General features: G+C 37.2%; 1 protein-coding gene and 1 long non-coding RNA gene across 2 annotated transcripts in view; both read left to right on the forward strand.

The window, feature by feature from the left end:
• The window catches only part of LOC309961476, a 205,909-nt gene that overhangs the window by 56,513 nt on the left and 125,889 nt on the right, over positions 1-23,507 (forward strand). The window lies entirely within an intron of this gene.
• NPFFR2 (neuropeptide FF receptor 2) lies at positions 119-8,401 on the forward strand (the record flags this gene model as incomplete). Its single annotated transcript, XM_082837673.1, is given in 8 exon segments — positions 119-446; positions 3,133-3,232; positions 4,807-5,069; positions 5,072-5,252; positions 5,254-5,517; positions 5,519-5,543; positions 5,899-5,983; positions 8,361-8,401. Coding segments are annotated over 8 exon segments (1,287 nt in total).

Here is a 23,507-nt window from a genome sequence, read left to right on the forward strand (position 1 = left end):
AATAAAAAAAAAATTCCATAGCATTTTAAAAGCATCTCTCTTAAACTCTCTTAAACTTAAGTTCTCCTGGTTTCTAATCATGTTTTTCTTTTCTGCCTCTTCGTTGTTCAGGTCCATCATGAGTGAAAACTGGGACTCAAACCCTTCGGAAAACTGGCATCCCATTTGGAGTGTCAGTGACACAAAGCATGATCTGTACGCGGATAGCAATATCACCTATGTGAACTACTATCTTCACCAGCCTCAAGTGGCAGCGATTTTCATTATTTCCTACTTTCTGACCTTCTTCCTATGCATGGTGGGAAATACAGTGGTTTGCTTTATTGTAATGAGGAACACACATATGCACACAGTCACCAATTTCTTCACCTTGAACCTGGCCATAAGTGATTTACTAGTTGGCATATTCTGTATGCCTATCACGCTGCTGGACAATATTATAGCAGGTATGTTGATTTATATGCAGCTCAAACATACTATGAGAAAATATTTGTCCCATATCCCTGAAGCCATCGCAGCGTCATCCATTCATTCACAAATATTTATGGAGTTCTAAGAACTGCTCCAAGTAGCTGTTCTCATGGGGTCTACGTGCTAAAGGAGGATAAAAACAACAAACAAATATCTATATAAGTAGTCAGAGAATAAAAAGAATTATGGAGAAAAATAGAACAAGTGACAGAGATGAAGTGTGGAAGCTGTTATTTTTATAGAGTGTTCACTGAAGGTCATCAGTGAATGGTGACACTTCTTACTGAAGACTTTGAATTTGCTTAACAGTTCAGGGCACATATAATATAGTAAAAATATTAAGAATATTATGGGCTGTAAAGTTCAAAGAACGTGTGTTTTCAACTGATGCAATGTCTTCAATCTAATATAAATAGATATTTAAGCCCTCTTGTGGTTGGCTGAGAGATTTCCAACAGTTTTTGATGGAAGATGGAGTAACAGAAGCAATAATTTCTCACAAAGCAGTAGTTTCATTCATATAGTGGTAATTTACATGTGCAACATAAGTCATGGTTCGGGTATTACCCTAGAGTACTTCTGGGCCCATATTACCACTTCTTTAGCACTATGTTATACACTCTGAAAGTACAGGAACAGTGTATCTATACCTCCCAGTACAGTTTCGGTGCATAGTACCTGCTTAATAAATATCTGTTGTATTAACACATAAAGTCAACAGCCATTTCTGTTATCATATTTTAAATTCTTTGAGCTATTTTTATACTCTTTGTGTTCCTTGTACTATCATGCACATACTTTTCATGGACAAAATGTTATTTTATCTCTGAGGTTATGAGTAGTAATTTTCTTTGTTTCTTAATTTTTTGTCTACCTGATTCAGATTAGTTTTCTCCTGTTTCATTCTTCCTATTTGTTTCAGTTTCTTTCTTTTATGGTTGAGGTTTCCCTAATAGTCAACTACTATTTAGCTGCTTGTATTTCAGAGTGAGGTACTATGTGGCTGCTCTGAACCTCTGCAGGACTGGGGTTTGAGGTTAGGCTCACTCTCGGCTTCACTAGTCTAGGTCATTCATTGGGAAATCCACAGCTATCAGAATCTGCCAGTGAAAATATGTCAGTGTTCTTGGAAGGATCACTTGCCCCAGAAGGAAATTCTCTAATCTACTGCCATAGGGATTAGAAGTCTGGCAGCTGCATTCTGGAGCTGAGTGGGTCTCTCTACCAGCAGTAGGAGCACGTGCAGAGTGTATATGTACTTTCAGTCTATCCTCCTGCATCATTGTGGCATAAAGCCATTCAAGCACCAATTTTAAGATGGTCTGGATAGATGAGAGAATGATTTTTTAAGTATGCTTGGCTTATTTAGGTTACTGGGAATAGCTTTAATTAGATAAGAGTATTTTTTAAATAAGCTATAGGATATTTTTTAAAAGATAAATTAAAAAAATCTGAGCAATATGTAACATTCATCTCTTGGGAAACTAGAATATTTGCTAATGGAAGAATAGTGTTACTTTCCTGTAATAGCAGAGGTGCGTATAGAATATCAAACTCTAAATGTGATTTGATTGATACTAAATATCAAATATAATAATTTTACCAATTTCTTTTATAAACATTCTAGTAACTGGAGTTCAGTTAGGAAGTTATTCAAACAGACTACTTTTGTTTGTGCAAAGTGCTCTTTATTCTCCAAGTACGTCTTAGTCAGTTTAGGCTGTTATAACAAAATACCATAGACTGGGTGGCTTAAACAACAGACATTTAATTTCACAGTTCTGGAGGCTAGGAGTCTGAGATGAGGGTGCCAGCATGGTCGGGTTCTTGGTGAGGGTCCTTTTTCTGATTGGTAGATTGCTGTGTGTTCACATGGCCTTTACTCAGTGCATGCACATGGGGAGAGGTCTCACGCTCTCTTCTTCTTATAAGGGCACTAATCCCATCATGTGGCATAATCCCCATGGCCTCATCTACATCTAATTACTTCCCAAAGGCCCCACCTTCAAATACCAACACATTGGGGGTTAAGGCTTCAATATATGAATTTGGGAGGGAACACATTCACTCCATAACAAAGTACCTCTGAGGTGTAAATCATGTCATTAGATTATATATAATATTAACTTTATTTGTTATACATGTGACGCCTGATTCCTCATAATTTATGGAATACATTTCCAAATTAGAGAAAAAATATTCTTCCTGTTTTATTCATTTAAAGGGCATTATTGCATAAGGGTTAATGGTTTGGACACTGGAACCATACTGCTAGGGTTTAAATCCTTAATATGCTTCTAACTAGCTGTGTGGCAAGGTATGTGAAATTTGTATGTTTGTTACATATTCTATATCATGAGGAGAATAATAAAGCCTTCAGAAGCCTGTTGTGGGGATTAGATATGTTAATAGATGCAAAACATTTATTACAGTGTATAGAATGCTGAAACTACTGTGTAAGTTTTGACCTTATTAGTATACTGAAAAACAGAGATCTGAATGTATTAATGAAAATAATGGGAAACATTGATTGTTCCCTGAATATCATTTAGGAAACAGTTGCATCTGTCTAATTTCATGTCTTTCTCTTCATAATTTCAGTGAAATTAACAAATATGTATATGATCTTTCCAAAGACTAACTGTCCCATTTCCCTTTCAGGATGGCCTTTTGGAAGTACAATGTGCAAGATCAGTGGCTTGGTCCAGGGAATATCCATTGCAGCTTCAGTCTTTACTTTAGCTGCAATAGCAGTAGATAGGTAGGTCAGCACCAAACTCTGAATCCAGAAAACTGGGCGTATCTGCAACTAATCCACCTAACCAGTGAAAAATGTATAATCTACTAAATTTGGGTATATCTGCTTAAAATTGTAGCTGTAATATGTACCCCTTTAAGAGCAAGACATATATATATATATATATATATATATATATATATATTATATACACACACACTAAGGGTTCAGTAATAAAATAAAACTACTGAAGTTTCCATATTTTAAGATTAAATAATTAGGGATGATGCATGTTTTAGTTTGGGCTGCTATTAACAAGATATCATAGACTATTTGTTGAATGAATAAATGAAAAAATAATATTTGAAGTTTCAATAGCTGGTTTACAAAAAGAGCAAAATACCTAGAATTGCACCTTTGAAGTTACCCATAATTTAAGGGTGAGTAAGTGGGAGAATTCACTGATTAGAAGACTAGATGAAAACTTGGAATTTAAGACAGAAGAGCTTACACCGTCAGTGAAGGACAGTGGAGCAGTCAAAGCTCAGGATAACTAGTCATTATATAAAGATAAGATAAATTTGTTTGGAGTTGCTGATGGGCCACTTAAAAGCTCTAAGTTTCCTTACCTGCAGATCTGGAAAGTATTAATTTTCAATTTTATAGAGTCATCACAAAAATCAAAGAAGATTCAATAGATGATAGTACTTTGAAAAATATAAAATGTTATACAGTTATATGATAGTATGATTATCTTATAATGAATATCAGTAATAACAAAATTAAGAATCACAATAACAAAATAGCAGTAAAATGAATCAGGCTTACTCTACATACTGATCATTGTCATGCTCAGCAGAGGACACAGAACACTGGGAAGGTGCATAAACAGAACTCATCATGGGAACTCTCATCAGATTCATAGCTGTGAAACAAACCACCAAAACACTTAGTGGCTTAAAACAGTAATGCTTTTAATATTTGTCACAACTCTGTGGATTGGCTGGGTGCCTCTGTGTGGTTCTCCTACTCTGTGCCTTGTAGGTGAAATCACTCACGCTTTTGCTTATGCCATGCTTGCTAATGTTCAACTAACTGGCCAAAGCAAGTTGCATGGCCAAGCACACAGATCATGTGTGAGGGGACCACAGAAGGGCATGGAGGGACATTTAAGAATATGGGCTCTGGAGCCAAAATACATGTGTAAAAATCATGTGTAATTATGGGCAAGATTTTTTACCTTTTCTAAGCCTTTTCCCCATGTTTTAAATAAGAAAGCTTACAGAGGCAATCCATGCAAACCAACGGAAAGGAGCCTGGAACAGAATATTAAATGCTCAGGCTCAATGTTGACTAGTTACAATAGTACTTTGATTATTAATAGTGTCTGATATACTCCACTCATTAATTTTTTGAGTTGAAATTTATCTCATATATTAATTACAGAAACTGGTAATGCACGCCTCCCTACTAATGGTAACTTTCTATATTTGAGGGGGAATATGTATGGAAGACTGTAATTACTGAAATAAATTTAATTAATGACTTGGTCAGAAGTTATGAGGCAGTCCTTCACTGATATTTGCCTTTAATTACAGGTTCCAGTGTGTTTTCTACCCTTTTAAACCAAAGCTCACTATCAAGACAGCATTTGTCATCATTATGATCATCTGGATCCTGGCCATTGCCATTATGTCCCCATCTGCAATAATGTTACACATACAGGAAGAAAAATATTACCGAGTGAGACTCAACTCCCAGAATAAAACCAGCCCAGTCTACTGGTGCCGGGAAGACTGGCCAAATCGGGAAATGAGGAAGATCTATACCGCTGTGCTGTTTGCTAACATCTACCTGGCTCCCCGTCCCTCACTGTCATCATGTATGGAAGGATTGGAATTGCACTCTCCAAGACAACAGTGCCCCACTCAGGCAAACAGAACCAGGAACAGTGGCACGTGGTGACCAAGAAGAAGCAGAAGGTCATTAAGATGCTCCTGACTGTGGCCCTGCTTTTCATTCTCTCCTGGCTGCCTCTGTGGACTCATGATGCTCTCACACTATGTTGACCTGTCTCTGAATGAACTGCGGGTCATCAACACCTACATCTACCCTTTGGCACACTGGCTGGCCTTTGGCAACAGCAGCATCAACCCCATCATTTATGGTTTCTTCAATGAGAATTTTCGCCGTGGTGTCCAAGATGCTTTTCGTCTCCATCTCTGCCAAAAAAGAGAAAAGCCCAAGGAAGCCTGCACCCTAAGAGCTAAAAACAATGTGGTCATCAACATATCTCATCTGTCAGCTCAGGTCTACAATTAAAAACCCACATGAGGGCTTTCCTAGTGGCATAGTGGTTAAGAATCCGCCTGCCAAGGCAGGGGACGCGGGTTCGAGTCCTGGTCCGGGAAGATCCCACATGCCGCGGAGCAACTAAACCCATGAGCCACAGCTACTGATCCCTTGCTCTAGAGCCCACGAGCCACAACTACTGAAGCCTGCGCACCTAGAGCCCGTGCTCCACAGCAAGAGAAGCCATCGCAACGAGAAGCCCGCACACAGCAACGAAGATTAGACTCTGCTCAACCCAACTAGAGAAAAGCCTGTGCACAGCAACGAAGACTCAACGCAGCCAAAAATAAATAAATAAAATAAATAAATTTATTTTAAAAAACCCACACACACATGAGGATATTGTGCTTTGTAGGAAAAGTGCTGAAAAACCCATACAGGAATTAATGATCAAGAATTTGAACTTACCGATAGCAATGAGATGTAAAAGGAGCTCGTGTGATGATTTTAACTCTACTGTGTGTTATATGGTGAAATACTGTTGCTTTTTATGGCTTTGTACTTCAGTTCTTCTTAAGAATGTTAGAAGCTCTCTCTGGAAAATAGTAATCAAAATGAACTTCTGTTTGTAATCAATCTTACTGTATTTAAAATACATACAGAGACCCATATACAAATTTGCCTGGATAAATCAATTTTCTAGGACCAGTTTTCAAAGCCTGATCTTTTCCCACTTAGCTATTTGTGTATGAATCAAGCATGTGTTTTATGTGTATATATATGTATGCAACACACATACACACATATACATTTTCTTCAAATGGTGATAAATGGGCAGTTCTTTGCATGAGAGCACATTTTATGAATTCTCCCTTTGCTTTTGAATTGGAAATGTTAGACTACAGAACTATTTATCTGTTTGTGCTTTTAAAATGTACTTAGCTTTCTTAGAAATAAGAACTGCAATAGCAAATAAAGGGACACTGTATTTCTTTGTAATTAAAAGTTGATTTTTTTTCCTTTCAAAGAGTACAAAGTTGGTAAAGTCATAACATTGTTCCATAGGAGTTATTGTTGGCTTTTTAATATTTTCATAAATGAATTTAAGCCCTAGCTGAACCCATGTTTCTTGCAGAGGTGATTCAGGATCCCAACTTGACCTCCTTTCTAACAGAATCTCTGACATAAAGAAACAAAGCTTTTAATAATGCAGCAGGTGGCAGAAGGATGGCAGCTCTCTTCTAAAGGGCTTAATCAGAGATGTTCAACAATCATCATAAGACTCCCATAAAGTCTGAACAAAGCAAGACTGATTATCCCAGATCTCCTACTGGGCACAAAATGTAAGGCACAGAAGTCCTACTGGATAGCAAGTTAATACTACTATTAAAAAGAGAATGGTGAACCCCTGGATTCTGCTAGGTTACGATTATGTAGTGACAACAGTTGTAAATGCTAGCTTTTATTCTAGGATGAGATAGTCCTTAGAAAATTGGAAATTATAAAATAACAAATAGTTTGGCAAATAAAAATAAATCTCTGGGCCTGGACCTATCATGTTTTTCCAATCATTAACATGGTTCAGGCTAAAAGCTTTTCAACTTTATAGGCCTTTGAGAAAATAATTGTTCAGTTTTCAATTGGTTTATGCTATATGATATTTGAATATGTATGTGTTACATATTTCCAAAACCTTTTTCAAATTTCATTATTTCCACTACAGCATAGCGTCTATGTGTTATGAAGAATTTATTTGGGACTTCCTCAATGACCATTTTTCTGATTATAAAACTAATAGAAATTACATTATAAAATATAAAAACAGGTATTATAAAAACAACACCTGATACTTTTAGAGTTTTCATGAAGTACAGAACAGTACAAAAATTACATGTAATTCCTCTTTAAGGGAAAAAAACAGTGAAAACACTTATTCTAAACAAAACTTAGATCAGCATCTTGTATGTATGTCTTTGCCATGCCAAGAGTGATTATTTAAGAATGATTATTTTGTCGTTGCCTACCTCACAGTATCATTAACACATTAAATTTCTTTCTTCAACTTTGCTACTTAATTGTGAAAAATCATTTAAATTTGTTGTTTTGATTACTAGTGCAGCTGAACATCGTTCAGTCTCTTAGTAATTTGTATTTATTCCTCTTCCCATTCTTAGGCCATTTTCCCATTGTATTTTTGTTGTTTTTGTCTTTTATTTATTGCTATGCATTTTTTGTATCAGCCATCAATAACAGGCAGAATGATCTTTTTTAAAAACATAAAAATAATGTCACTTCTCTGCTTAAAAGCCATTAATCATTTCTTTTCAAATTAGGAAAAGAAAACAAACTCCTTACCAAGACTTATACACCTTTACTTTTCTGCCCCCGTCCACCTCTTAACCTCATCTCAAACCCAACTCTCATCATTTACACTGCCTGCCTGTATGCTCCTCTATCTTTGCCAAGTTCTTTGCTGCTTCTGGGTTTGCACCTGTTTTCTTCCTGCCAGAAATGTTCTTCCCGTTGGCCTCCACGGGCTGGCTCTCTCATCCTTTAGGACTCAAACTAAAACTCCCCTGAGCTTTGTTTATTCCTTCATAGCAATTCTCATTATCTGTAATTATGTTCAGAACTCATTTATTTACTTGTTTACTATCCATATGCTCTACCAGAAGGTAAACACTATAAGGGCAGGAATGTTGTCTTGTGTATCACTGTATCTCCATTGCCTGAGCAAGTGTTTGGCACATAATGGATGCACAATAAATATTTATTGAACCAATTAATTAAGTAGTTGCAAATATTTTCCAGTAATAATTTGCATTCTAATTTATTTATGATTGTTATATTTTATTTTTAGATATTGAAAAGAATTCAGAATATAATGGAAACACTGGATAATTTAGAAAAGCAGATGAAATAAAACGATTTCTTATCTGGTTACCTAGTGATAACCATTCTTTCTGTCATCTTGGGGCAGGTGTACATGCTTTCTTTAGCAAAGTTAGGATTCTGGGGCATGTACTTTGTAAGTTTTTATTCATTTATAACTTTATTCATTTGTGTATCAAGAACACATTTCCATGTTGTTTAATATTCTTCAAATATTTTATTCATGTTAATACCATTCCTTAATTTATTAAAGTTCTTCTTTGTGGCTGAAAATATAAGCTACTTCTTAAATCTATAAAATGATGCAGTTATATATACCTTGTATAATACTGGGCATATTTATAATTATCTTAGAATAGACTCATAAAAAACATAATTGCATGACTAAAATGCATGTACATTTGTTAATGTTTTAATACACATTGTCAAATATTTCTTAAACAGGTTTTAATATTTTATACTTCCCTTAGCAGTGTTTGCTCACTCACACACTCTCAAATATTGCATACTCTATAAAACAAATTTTTCTTGCTAGTTTAGTAAGATAGAATGCGTATCCCCATGTTTAATTTCATTGTTATGCAGCTGGACGTTAAATTAATCTTTATTCAGTTTGATTCATTTGTATTCACTTATCTTCACTTGTATACATAGGGGAGGAAAACATTTCCCTTCTCTTCTTGGTTCTTTGGCTGACCTAATAATTAAATTGACATAAGACAGAGTAACAGGAGAAAAACAAATTTAATTACATATGTATGGGAGCCCCACAAAGACATGAGAGGCTCCTGGACAGTCAGGCAATTGCGGCTTATATGTCATCCTGAGCTAAGGAGAAGCGGGGTAGGGGTTGAGACTTCAAAGGAGAGGAAGACTATTCACAGGAAAATGGGAAGAGCAAATATTTATTACACAAATGTTTGTCATGCCATACAAAGTCTTTCTTATGTAAAAAAATTATATGTTTGGTAATAGCTCTCTTCCTGGTACAGGCTCCCTATCTAAATTCTTTTAGACAGTTAAGGGAGAGATAAAAAGCTCTTCTTGAGTCTGTCAGGCCTTAATCACGTTCTGCTTGAAATAACCACATGCCAAAGTGGCACGTTCTGGAATGACCTCCTCTGAACCCCATCATGTTCATTTGCATTTCTTTCTTAGTCAATTCCCTGTTCATGTCCTTTGCTATTTTGTCAGTTAGGTTACATGATTTTCCTTCTCAGCAATCTGTAAAAGTGCTCCCTAATTCAGGATATTAATCTCTGACCATCAGACATGTTTCAAACATTTACTCTATTTGATGTGTGACTATGTATATGTATATGCATAGATATGAGGGTAAAGGTTAAGCCACTATGATGGAATTCAAAAATACATTGGCTTAAAGGATATAGATGTTAATTTTGCACCTGATGTTAGTGGTCCAGTTTAATGGGGACCTTATTACCATATAGTAGCAATTTTACAGATGAGGAATTGACCTCACAGAAGTAAAGGAAATTGTCCAGAGTTGCATAACAAAGTGACTCATGGAGCCATATTCTAACCCATGTCAGCATTTAACGAGTATTTATTATGTGTCAGGCACTGTTCTACAGGAATCATCTCACTGAATCCTTATATACTGTGAAGTGAGTGTTACCAATATTCACCTTTTCAGACAGACACAAAAGCTGAAGCTTAGAAATATTAAGTATTAACATAGGGAAGCAATTAAAATATTTATTCAGGATTCAGATTGTCTGGGGCTGCATCTTGGGTCTGCCATCTAGACATCGATTTCTAAAATCCTCAATATTTCGGTTTCCTCAACTGTAAAATGGACATAATAATAAAATCATTTGAAAATTTAATGCAATACCATACGTAAATAGATTAGAACTATACCTAGTACTCTTCCATTTATCAAGAGGAAACACAGTTCATATCAGATTAATGCCTATTACCAATTTTTTAGAGGCTTAGTACTACTTAGATAAAACTCAGAGGTTAAAGATGACTGTTCTAAATTGGCCACTTGGACAATAGTCATTAAAGACAAACAACAATATAAAAACTTGATCTTTCATTGAGACTTATGTGCCAGAAAATAAATGTAACATGCATCATGACTTTCTTCTACTTAATTGCTTTCTTTTATATTTCTAGCTATCTTTCTTTTCCAAGCAGTACTTTTTGCAAAAGAGTATTTACCTCATTACAAAAAGAAGAAAGCTACACCTATTTCTTCTAAAGATTTTTCCATGTAAACAGAGAGTTCTCAAGTATACATCTTCAAAGACTGTGGGAAATTAATGAAATTGTGCTGCCGAATAGCTAAATGGTGAAGTAACACACAATGTAAAAGTAAAGTAAATATTAAGATAATTAAGGTGAGCAAGCAAGGGAACATGTTGTTCTCGCTTCCCCCTGCTGCAGCAGGAGTCCCAATAAAGACCTGCCTGAATTTCTCGCCTGGCCTCTGATCAACTTCTATTGGTTTAGGAGGTCAAGAACACTGATTGGTGACATACTCTGTGGCAACACCACGAAGGGACTATCACCCCCTTCCCAGGAGAGGATCTGGGCACCTCCAGGACCACTGAATGCTGCTTCCCAGTGTGTGACAAGTGGCCACCTGAACCTCTTGTTTCAGAGTCAGCAAGTTTGCCGTGTGGATGAAAAGCTTTTGGTGCTCCAGCCAGGAGGCAGGGCTCTGCCTCTGAGGTAGGAGAGCCAACTTCAGGACACTGATCAACAAGAGACCTCCCAGCTCCACATAATATCAAATGGCGAAAATCTCCCAGAGACCTCCATCTTAACACCAGCACCCAGCTTCACTCAACGACCAGCAAGCCACAGTGCTGGAAAACCTATGCCAAACAACTAGCAAAACAGGAACACAACCTCACCCATTAGCAGAGAGGCTGCCTAAAATCATAATAAGGCCACAGACACCCCCAAACACACCACCAGACGTGGACCTGCCCACTAGAGAGACAAGATCCAGCCTCATCCACCACAACACAGGCACTAGTCCCCTCCACTAGGAAGCCTACACAACCCACTGAACCAACCTTAGCCACTGGAGACAGACATCAAAAACAGGAGGAACTACGAACCTGCAGCCTGCAAAAAGGAGACCCCAAACACAGTAAGATAAGCAAAATGAGAAGACAGAAAAACACACAGCAGATAAAGGAGCAAGATAAAAATGCACCAGACCTAACAAATGAAGAGGAAATAGGCAGTCTACCTGAAAGAGAATTCAGAATAATGATAGTAAGGTTGATCCGAAATCTTGGAGATAGAATGGACAATAGATTGGACAAAATGCAAGAATCAGTTAACAAGGACCTAGAAGAACTAAAGATGAAACAAGCAACGATGAACAACACAATAAATGAAATTAAAAGTACTCTAGATGGGATCAATAGCAGAATAACTGAGGCAGAAGAACGGATAAGTGACCTGGAAGATAAAATAGTGGAAATAACTACTGCAGAGCAGAATAAAGAAAAAAGAATGAAAAGAACTGAGGACAGTCTCAGAGACCTCTGGGACAACATTAAACGCACCAACATTCGAATTATAGGGGTTCCAGAAGAAGAAGAGAAAAAGAAAGGGACTGAGAAAATATTTGAAGAGATTATAGTTGAAAACTTCCCTAACATGGGAAAGGAAATAGTTAATCAAGTCCAGGAAGCACAGAGAGTCCCATACAAGATAAATACGAGGAGAAATACGCCAAGACACATATTAATCAAACTGTCAAAAATTAAATACAAAGAAAGCATATTAAAAGCAGCAAGGGAAAAACAACAAATAACACATAAGGGAATCCCCATAAGGTTAACAGCTGATCTCTCAGCAGAAACCCTACAAGCCAGAAGGGAGTGGCAGGACATACTGAAAGTGATGAAGGAGAAAAACATGCAGCCAAGACTACTCTACCCAGCAAGGATCTCATTCAGATTTGATGGAGAAATTAAAACCTTTACAGACAAGCAAAAGCTGAGAGAGTTCAGCACCACCAAACCAGCTTTACAACAAATGCTAAAGGATCTTTTCTAGGCAAGAAACACAAGAGAAGGAAAAGACCTATAATAACGAACCCAAAACAATTTAGAAAATGGGAATAGGAACATACATATCGATAATTACCTTAAATGTAAATGGACTAAATGCTCCCACCAAAAGACACAGATTAGCTGAATGGATACAAAAACAAGACCCTTATATATGCTGTCTACAAGAGACCCACTTCAGACCTAGAGACACATACAGACTGAAAGTAAGGGGATGGAAAAAGATATTCCATGCAAATGGAAGCCAAAAGAAAGCTGGAGTAGCAATTCTCATATCAGACAAAATAGACTTTAAAATAAGGACTATTAAAAGAGACAAAGAAGGACACTACATAATGATCAAGGGATCGATCCAAGAAGAAGATATAACAATTGTAAATATTTATGCACCCAACATAGGAGCACCTCAATACATAAGGCAAATACTAACAGCCATAAAAGGGGAAATCGACAGTAACACATTCATAGTAGGGGACTTAAACACCCCACTTTCACCCATGGACAGATCATCCAAAATGAAAATAAATAAGGAAACACAAGCTTTAAATGATACATTAAACAAGATGGACTTAATTGATATTTATAGGACACTCCATCCAAAAACAACAGAATACACATTTTTCTCAAGTGCTCATGGAACATTCTCCAGGATAGATCATATCTTAGGTCACAAATCAAGCCTTGGTAAATTTAAGAAAATTGAAATTGTATCAAGTATCTTTTCTGACCACAACGCCATGAGACTAGATATCAATTACAGGAAAAGATCTGTAAAAAATACAAACACATGGAGGCTAAACAATACACTACTTAATAATGAAGATATCACTGAAGAAATCAAAGAGGAAATCAAAAAATACCTAGAAACAAATGACAATGGAGACACAACGACCCAAAACCTGTGGGATGCAGCAAAAGCAGTTCTAAGGGGGAAGTTTATAGCAATACAAGCCCACCTTAAGAAGCAGGAAACATCTCAAATAAACAACCTAACCTTGCACCTCAAGCAATTAGAGAAAGAAGAACAAAAAAACCCCAAAGCTAGCAGAAGGAAAGAAATCATAAAAATCAGATCAGAAATAAATGAAAAAGAAATGAAGGAAACAATAGCAAAGATCAATAAAACTAAAAGCTGGTTCTTTGAGAAGATAAACAAAATAGATAAACCACTAGCCAGACTCATCAAGAAAAAAAGGGAGAAGACTCAAATCAATAGAATTAGAAATGAAAAAGGAGAGGTAACAACTGACACTGCAGAGATAAAAGAGATCATGAGAGATTACTACAAGCAACTCTATGCCAATAAAATGGACAATCTGGAAGAAATGGACAAATTCTTAGAAATGCACAACCTGCCAAGACTGAATCAGGAAGAAATAGAAAATATGAACAGACCAATCACAAGCACTGAAATTGAAACTGTGATTAAAAACCTTCCAACAAAGAAAAGCCCAGGACCAGATGGCTTTACAGGCGAATTCTATCAAACATTTAGAGAAGAGCTAACACCTATCCTTCTCAAACTCTTCCAAAATATAGCAGAGGGAGGACCACTCCCAAACTCCTTCTACGAGGCCACCATCACCTTGATACCAAAACCAGACAAGGATGTCACAAAGAAAGAAAACTACAGGCCAATATCACTGATGAACATAGATGCAAAAATCCTCAACAAAATACTAGCAAACAGAATCCAACAGCACATTAAAAGGATCATACACCATGATCAAGTGGGGTTTATTCCAGGAATGCAAGGATTCTTCAATATACGCAAAACTATCAATGTGATAAACCATATTAACAAATTGAAGGAGAAAAACCATATGATCATCTCAATAGATGCAGAGAAAGCTTTCCACAAAATTCAACACCCATTTATGATAAAAACCCTGCAGAAAGTAGGCATAGAGGGAACTTTCCTCAACATAATAAAGGCCATATATGACAAGCCCACAGCAAACATCATCCTCAATGGTGAAAAACTGAAAGCATTTCCACTAAGATCAGGAACAAGACAAGGTTGCCCACTCTCACCACTATTATTCAACATTGTTTTGGAAGTTTTAGCCACAGCAATCAGAGAAGAAAAGGAAATAAAAGGAATCCAAATCGGAAAAGAAGAAGTAAAGCTGTCACTGTTTGCAGATGACATGATCCTATACATAGAGAACCCTAAAGATGCTACCAGAAAACTACTAGAGCTAATCAATGAATTTGGTAAAGTGGCAGGATACAAAATTAATACACAGAAATCTCTGGCATTCCTATATACTAATGATGAAAAATCTGAAAGTGAAATCAAGAAAACACTCCCATTTACCATTGCAACAAAAAGAATAAAATATCTAGGAATAAACCTACCTAAGGAGACAAAAGACCTGTATGCAGAAAATTATAAGACACTGATGAAAGAAATGAAAGATGATACAAATAGATGGAGAGATATACCATGTTCTTGGATTGGAAGAATCAACATTGTGAAAATGACTCTACTACCCAAAGCAATCTATAGATTCAATGCAATCCCTATCAAACTACCACTGGCATTTTTCACAGAACTAGAACAAAAAATTTCACAATTTGTATGGAAACACAAAAGACCCCGAATAGCCAAAGCAATCTTGAGAACGAAAGAAGGAACTGGAGGAATCAGGCTCCCTGACTTCAGACTATACTACAAAGCTACAGTTATCAAGACGGTATGGTACTGGCACAAAAACAGAAAGATAGATCAATGGAACAGGATAGAAAGCCCAGAGATAAACCCATGCACATATGGACACCTTATCTTTGATAAAGGTGGCAGTAATGTACAATGGAGAAAGGACAGCCTCTTCAATAAGTGGTGCTGGGAAAACTGGACAGGTACATGTAAAAGTATGAGATTAGATCACTCCCTAACACCATACACAAAAATAAGCTCAAAATGGATTAAAGACCTAAATGTAAGGCCAGAAACTATCAAACTCTTAGAGGAAAACATAGGCAGAACACTCTATGACATAAATCACAGCAAGATCCTTTCTGACCCACCTCCTAGAGTAATGGAAATAAAAACAAAAATAAACAAATGGGACCTAATGAAACTTCAAAGCTTTTGCACAGCAAAGGAAACCATAAACAGGACCAAAAGACAACCCTCAGAATGGGAGAAAATATTTGCAAATGAAGCAACCGACAAAGGATTAATCTCCAAAATTTACAAGCAGCTCATGCAGCTCAATAACAAGAAAACAAACAACCCAATCCAAAAATGGGCAGAAGACCTAAATAGACATTTCTCCAAAGAAGATATACAGACTGCCAACAAACACATGAAAGAATGCTCAACATCATTAATCATTAGAGAAATGCAAATCAAAACTACAATGAGATATCATCTCACACCAGTCAGAATGGCCATCATCAAAAAATCTAGAAACAATAAATGCTGGAGAGGGTGTGGAGAAAAGGGAACACTCTTGCACTGCTGGTGGGAATGTGAATTGGTTCAGCCACTATGGAGAACAGTATGGAGGTTCCTTAAAAAACTACAAATAGAACTACCATATGACCCAGCAATCCCACTACTGGGCATATACCCTGAGAAAACCAAAATTCAAAAAGAGTCATGTACCAAAATGTTCATTGCAGCTCTATTTACAATAGCCCGGAGATGGAAACAACCTAAGTGCCCGTCATCGGATGAATGGATAAAGAAGATGTGGCACATATATACAATGGAATATTACTCAGCCATAAAAAGAAACGAAATTGAGCTATTTGTAATGAGGTGGATAGACCTAGAGTCTGTCATACAGAGTGAAGTAAGTCAGAAAGAAAAAGACAAATACCGTATGCTAACACATATATATGGAATTTAAGAAAACAAAATGTCATGAAGAACCTAGGGGTAAAGCAGGAATAAAGACGCAGACCTACTAGAGAACGGACTTGAGGTTATGGGGAGGGGGAAGGGTGAGCTGTGACAGGGCGAGAGAGAGTCATGGGCATATACACACTAACAAACGTAGTAAGGTAGATAGCTAGTGGGAAGCAGCCGCATGGCACAGGGATATTGGCTTGGTGCTTTGTGACAGCCTGGAGGGGTGGGATAGGGAGGGTGGGAGGGAGGGAGACGCAACAGGGAAGACATATGGGAACATATGTTTATGTATGACTGATTCACTTTGTTATAAAGCAGAAACTAACACACCATTGTAAAGCAATTATACCCCAATAAAGATGTTAAAAAAAAGATAATTAAAATATAATATCCAAAATAGCAAATGACGTTGCACATTTAAGTTGTTTTTATTCCCAAATTCATAACCTTTTTACAATTATTATACCGACTATTATTTTAAAAGGAGTCAGACTTTGCAGTCAAAGAACCAGAATTCAGATTCTGTGTACTAAATGCCCATACACTTAGACAGGTGACCTCTCTGAGCTTCAGTTGTCTCATGTATAGATCAATTTTGATAGTGACATTTGCGTTACAGGTGTTGTGATGAATGACTGAATCAAGGTATGGAAATTTCTAGAAACATATGACACTGCACACATATGTATCAAGAGTAACTTTTCCTCCATTCATCATCCAATGTGATTTTTCCTCAAGATCCTTTTGTTATGGGATCAATCGCAAACATCTGTGTTCTATTTTCTGTTGAAGTTCCATTTATATGATTATAACCCAGATATAACTAGGACCTTATAGCTATATCTGGATTACAACATTGTATTGTTCTTGTCTTATTCCAACCTTGGGGCAGGATTCAACACTTTTCTTCACTCCCCAAAATAAATCCACTCCATTTGTGTAAATGGGGACTCTTACACATGGCCAGATAGGAAAAAAGGGCACATCACATACCATAAAGAGAAACTTCATAAAAAGCAATATGAAATGTCTCTATTCCACCATGTTGTCCACAGAGTTCCATCTTCGGCTACCTTTTCTTCCCCATGCAGTCTCTCTGAGTAAAACTCTCCCTCATCCCAGTTCATCCTCTTGGTTAATTTCTCTCTCTCTTTTTTTTTACTTCCCTTATATACCACATGAGCTGAGATAAAGGATTCCTTTAAAGAAAACAGGTATTGTTATCCAAAGAAGAGAAATGGATATTGGAAAGGCAAAATTCAATAAACTCCAGTTTATCCCATGGTTTATCAAAGTCAGTCTTCTTCCTAAACACTTGATTATGAATATTCTTCCACTTAATGAAACACAGCCCTAACACATACAACTAAAGACATCCTTAAGCCACTTCCAAAATGAGATGACACAAATTCATGTTTGGTTACTGAATCCAACTCTAGGTCCTTATCTCACAGTGATGTGATTCACTCTTAATCATGGATCTTCAGGCCACGCAACCAATGGCTGTGATAAGTTTAATAATACTCAATACACATGATATACAATGACTAAAAAAAAGTATAAATCCTAATAAAATTACTGTTTGGGGAAAGGGCAAAAAATATAGTAATTACTGGTTTGTAGTATATTCTGTGGCCAAATCTGAAGAATTCCCATTATTGAGGAGATGCATGATGAAAACACCCTAAAATTCTTATTAATATGGGTTGGAGAGAGGGCTGTGCGAACTATGTTAGTGGTTTAGCAATCTCAGCTCTTTATTTGGCAGAATACATTTCTACAACTTCATGGGCTAGTAGCCAAAGCCATAGGTCTTATGAAGTCAAGTTTCTTAGGCCTTTAGCAGCAGACTCTTTCCATCCTCCCAGCCACTTGGAACACCTCACTTCTACCAGTCAATTTCTGTATTAGGTCTCTTTGAGTTACGAGTAATAGAGCCTGAACTTAAATTTGCTTTCAAAAAGAAGGGAATTTATTGCCTCATATTACCTGAATATCCAGTGGTGGGCAACTCAGGTATGACTTGATCCAGGTGCTCTAAAGACATTGTCTAAAACCTATCTCTCCAGCTCTTGGCTCTGACTTTTTCCATGTTAGCTGAATTCTCAGGCACATAATTTCCTTATAGTAGCTAGCTGGATTCCTGGAGTCCCAGATTCCAATCTAAAAAGCTTGGTAATGTTAATGGAAATAGAACTTTGTGTCTTCCCCAAATAGTTTTCACAGAAATCTGAGGATTACATCTTATTTAATGGAGTCAGGTACATATCGTTCTTGTGATAGGGATTTTGTCTAGGGAGATAAAACATATTGACAGCCCAAGCTACAGCTTCATTCCCACCCCTGGATATTGATGATATCCCTTTACAAACCACAGGACCTTAAGATGTATGCCCTCCACCACAAAAACACCAAAAAAATTGTGACATTATGACTAGAAAACTGGAAATGAAGGCTCATGCCGAGCAGGCACAAGTAATAAATGCACTCGACACACAGCGTTCACGTGTGTAACTTCATACTCAATCTTTCTAGGATTATACTCCTTCAGTGGTAATGAAGATGGTAAATAATAATTTACCACGTAAAAATAGTACTTTGGGGTCTTAGAGGCATTTGTCCACACATCATTCAGTATTCTTCCTGGCCACCAAAGCAATGAGGATAAACTCAGAAGTCAGTTAATTTTTTTAAGGGAAATATGAATGTGATTTTTCACATTTCCAGCAGTAATGACAGCGCTGATGCGTCTTCTGCCTTATGAAATGCCAGCAGACCCATGTACATGGTCCTACTTCCCTCTTTCCAGAGGATACTTATTTTGGGGGAGGAATTATTATAAATTTTGGAAGAATGCTAACTAGAATGACGGTGACAAAAATCTAAGTTGATAACCGATGGGCAAAGCAATCCAAACGGAAATGCTTTTGACTTTTCAGAGGGAGAAATTCTTTAGCAAACTATGCAGGATTCCTGTTGCCATTCCAAAGATTCCAACCCAACCAGTTTAGATAGTCTGAATCCCACTAGGTAGTATATTTGAAGCAATTAGTAAACTGTATTAGTTGAATTTTAGTCCGACGATGGTACTTAGGAAATACTATTCTGTGAGGGCTATTACCCAGTTTGAAAGAGTATTTTCTAAATGCTTGATAATGTATAACAGAAGACAGAAATTTCAAAGGATGCCACGTTGTTAATGCTGTTAGAAAATCTGAAAGGCCAGCCTGAGATAATGAGTCACCTTGTATTAAGATCTTACTACATGACAAGTACTTTACATTCACTACTGCATTTAATCCTCACTATGACTGCAAAGTATATACTACCCACATTTCACATGAGAAAAATGAAGCCCAGAGAGGCCAAATAAGGTTACTCAACAAATAATTTTGAAACCAGTATTTAAATTCAGGAGTGTCGAATGCCAAAACCCATAAAAATAATCAATTTGTTTAAAAAACCCTTTTATGAATTCTTATTTGCAGGTAAATATTAAGTAAAAATAGCATTGCTCATTCAAGGCACTTTGATGTAGATAAATAGCACAGACTGGAGTTTGAGGCATCGGAATTTTAACTCTGCAATTTGCTAACTACATAACTAGCAAGGAAATTTACTAAGGTATTCTAAGACTCACTTTCCTTATTGATGAAAGGGAAATAATGTATTTATCACATTATTTATAGGGAGTAATGCAGTATCGGGTACATATGGAAAACTGTGGCAAATAATTTCAGTGTAAGTAGCAAATAATTTCAAGATATTTGATATCGTATGTGCATAAGACTGTAACAACTCATTATTTAAGCCCAGGGACCAGAGACAATAGTGTAAAGACAATCCATCAAGTTTATCAATATTTAAAATTCTTAGGTAGACTTACTGGAACATTAAGTAAATATTTTTCAGTCTTAAGTACTTAAAAGCAGTCATGTTCATCATCTCTTCTTGTAACGTTCAAAGAAATGTTACATTTTTCTATTTATGAGATTTCAGTTCTTTAAAGGAAATGATGCTTTGTATGTTCAGATGAGTTGGACTGAGTGTACTGCATATTCCATTGTCATGGTGTAGTTCATGAGCTATAGGAAGTAGGTAGTATATGTCATTAGATAAATATTCCAATGCACTCTTTATGAAGACAATTTTGAGGAAGGCTGGACAATTACAAGTCACCTCCATGAAGTTCTGTTGCTCTAGAAAACACACTGTTGTATAAGCATTTTAAAATAAATTTTAAGTTATGGAAATAAAATGACATCAAACTATACAGAAATAAAATACACATAAATTATTCTAATTTTGTGATTTAAAATACTAAAAAACAAATACCTAGTCTGTCTAGGAGAAAAAACTGCATGTCCTAGAAAATCTTTTCTAATTATAAGGACATGCAATTTTTTCCTTCAAAGAGTCACAGAATATAGGAATCTGCAGGAAGCATAGACAGCAAGTATGTCCATATAACTCCAAAAAAATTTGACTTAGTGTCAAAAACATCCAAGGCTGGTGTAAAGTTGTTTACAGACCTGAATCTGAGCTAATGTACCTATACCCTTTAGGGAAAAATAGTTTTTATTTTGAAGGAGAGTAAAGCAATGACAGAGAAAGATAAATTCTATAGATGAGGGAAGACAAGAAGAGGAAGAGAATGGTAGAAGCATTCCTTTAAGGAGAAATTTTGGAAAACTAAGGATTTCCTTGACCATAATTAAGGCTTTGCATAGACAGCACCTGCTCCCATAGTTAAAGAGTAACTCGCAAAGCAGATAGTCTTCAGCTGCACACTGGGCGGCCAATTCATCAGCACTGCATCTTCATTATTTCTGCATCTTTACCTTCTAGTCGCCCCTTTAATGGGGATAGAGCACTTCCCCAACTATGAGTTGTCTAGTCCTTAATGTTCTTACTAAAGCACTGCCCTGCCTCGAGGCTCACTGCCTGGAGGAAGTCTTCAGTGCTGGGAAAGACAGCAGGAGAACGGCTCAGTGCCATTGTCTAATTCTGGGCTGGAAATCCCACTCTCTTCTTTATTCCTATTGCTGAGAGCCCTTTTAAAAAATAATAAATAGGGGGCTTCCCTGGTGGCGCAGTGGTTGAGAATCTGCCTGCCAATGCAGGGGACACGGGTTCGAGCCCTGGTCTGGGAAGATCCCACATGCCGCGGAGCCACTAGGCCCGTGAGCTACAACTACTGAGCCTGCGCGTCTGGAGCTTGCGCTCCGCAACAAGAGAGGCCACGGCAGTGAGAGGCTCGCCCACCGCGATGAAGAGTGGCCCCCGCTCGCCACAACTAGAGAAAGCCCTCGCACAGAAACAAAGACCCAACACAGCCAAAAATAAATAAATAAATAAATTTTAAAAAACTAAAGAAAAAGAAAAAAATAAATGGAGGTTGGTACTTAACGATATATACCAACAGTGTGATTTCTTCCTAATTCTGTCATTAGTCAGCTGCCTAATGAGCATGTTAATTACCTAAGTAAACACCTCAGATCATCTAATCTGTGTGAGGAAGTTACCAGATCCTGGGGATAAAAATAAATGACTCAGAGCTATCTCCAAGCAACTCAGAGTTTAGTGGAGGAGATAAGCATGCCAACAAACAGCTGTGGCGCAGTGGGGGAAGATGCATCTACAGTGAAGTAGACAAAGAATAGCAACTCAGAGAGGGGCAGAGTCCAGAATGTCCAACTCAGCCTGAGGGAGATACAGACATTTTCACTGAAAAGGTGACATTTAACTCAGATGCTAACAGCAGAACCGGCGGAGGCATAATCAGGTTGAAGGAGAAGCCATTCCAGGCTAAACAAGGAATTGGATGCAGGACGGCTGGAAAGGAACCCGGTACGTTTAGGCAAGAGCGAGAAAGACACTGTGGCAGGAACATGACAGGAAGAGGGAGAAATTTGTATGATGAAAGAAGCTGGAACCAGATTTGGATGGTTGTCTATAACATGCTAAGACATATAGGTCTTCCTAGTATAGTCTTATGATTCCATTCTTTTTTCTTATTTTCATACATAGCATCTTTGTTTCTCCTCTAACCTTCTTTCCTTTTCTTCTTGAGATCTTCTCAGAGAAAAGCACGGCTACTTTTAATCACAGTATTTTGTTTGCTTTGACCCTTCTTACAGAATGGATTTGATTAAATAAAATAAAAAATAAAATAAATAAAATAACATTGCTGCCTTGGCATAGCCATTAGAGGTAAACCCCTTCTCAGCTGGAGCTTGTGGTGTATTTAGCTATATAGCTAATCACCATGGCCTGTACCAATTGACAACAGTTAAACAAAAATGAATATGTTTAATCACTGAGCTGGGCTCAAATAAAAGAAATCTTGTTTGTTTTCTCGTTGCCCTCGAGACTCGAATCTGTGGATCCATTCTCCTCTCGGCTCTGAGAGTGTCTCTAATAGGTCCCCCAGCCTTTCTACTTATTCTCAGTTAATAAATAATCTATTTTCCTGGGTATTAAAATGTTAGTCTAATCAAGTATAATTTTAAAACCATCTTAAATTAAACTGCTCCCCTTCCAGCTCACGTACACTCAAGGCAGAGAAACAGGGAGCAGAGAAGCGTGATCAGCCTCTTAATTTCTCCTTTCATCTTCTTCACCCACCATTTGTGGCTCCTGCAGGAGCAGGCGTGGGGAAATTGACACGTTAGAGATGGAGAGGAGGTGGGGAAGCAGGAAATTTCTTACTTGATGTGTGAAAAGTTCTTACTGTGTTCTGGCTTCATGGGCCTTCTGTGTGACAGATGTGCAGTTAGAGGCTAACTCATTCTTCATGGAATATAGATGACGATTCCCTGGCTAAAGTCTGGGCACTTTTACTCTCAGTTTCTGCATTTGATCCTGCACATACAGCCTCTTTTATTCTGAGGTTGCCTTGCTACTGGGAGAAAGTCCTCTTGGCATGATGCCATTCAGTAAACATTCGTTGAATCAGAATGAGATACACTATTTGCTGTTATAAACCTATGTTTATGGACTAAAAGGATAAAAATATCCAGACCCTTGCCTTTGCCTTGGTCCCTTGCCTTTTAAGGAGAATTCTCTCACAGGTCTTACCTGGGAGATATCAAAACTGAATTCTATGTTTCATTACAACTATCCTAACCAGGGACTTCCCTGGTGGCACAGTGGTTAAGAATCCTCCTGCCAATGCAGGGGACAC

The sequence above is a fragment of the Leucopleurus acutus genome (assembly GCF_964270905.1).
Source record: "Leucopleurus acutus genome assembly, chromosome: 4".
In the NCBI taxonomy this organism is placed as follows: Eukaryota; Metazoa; Chordata; class Mammalia; order Artiodactyla; family Delphinidae; genus Leucopleurus; species Leucopleurus acutus.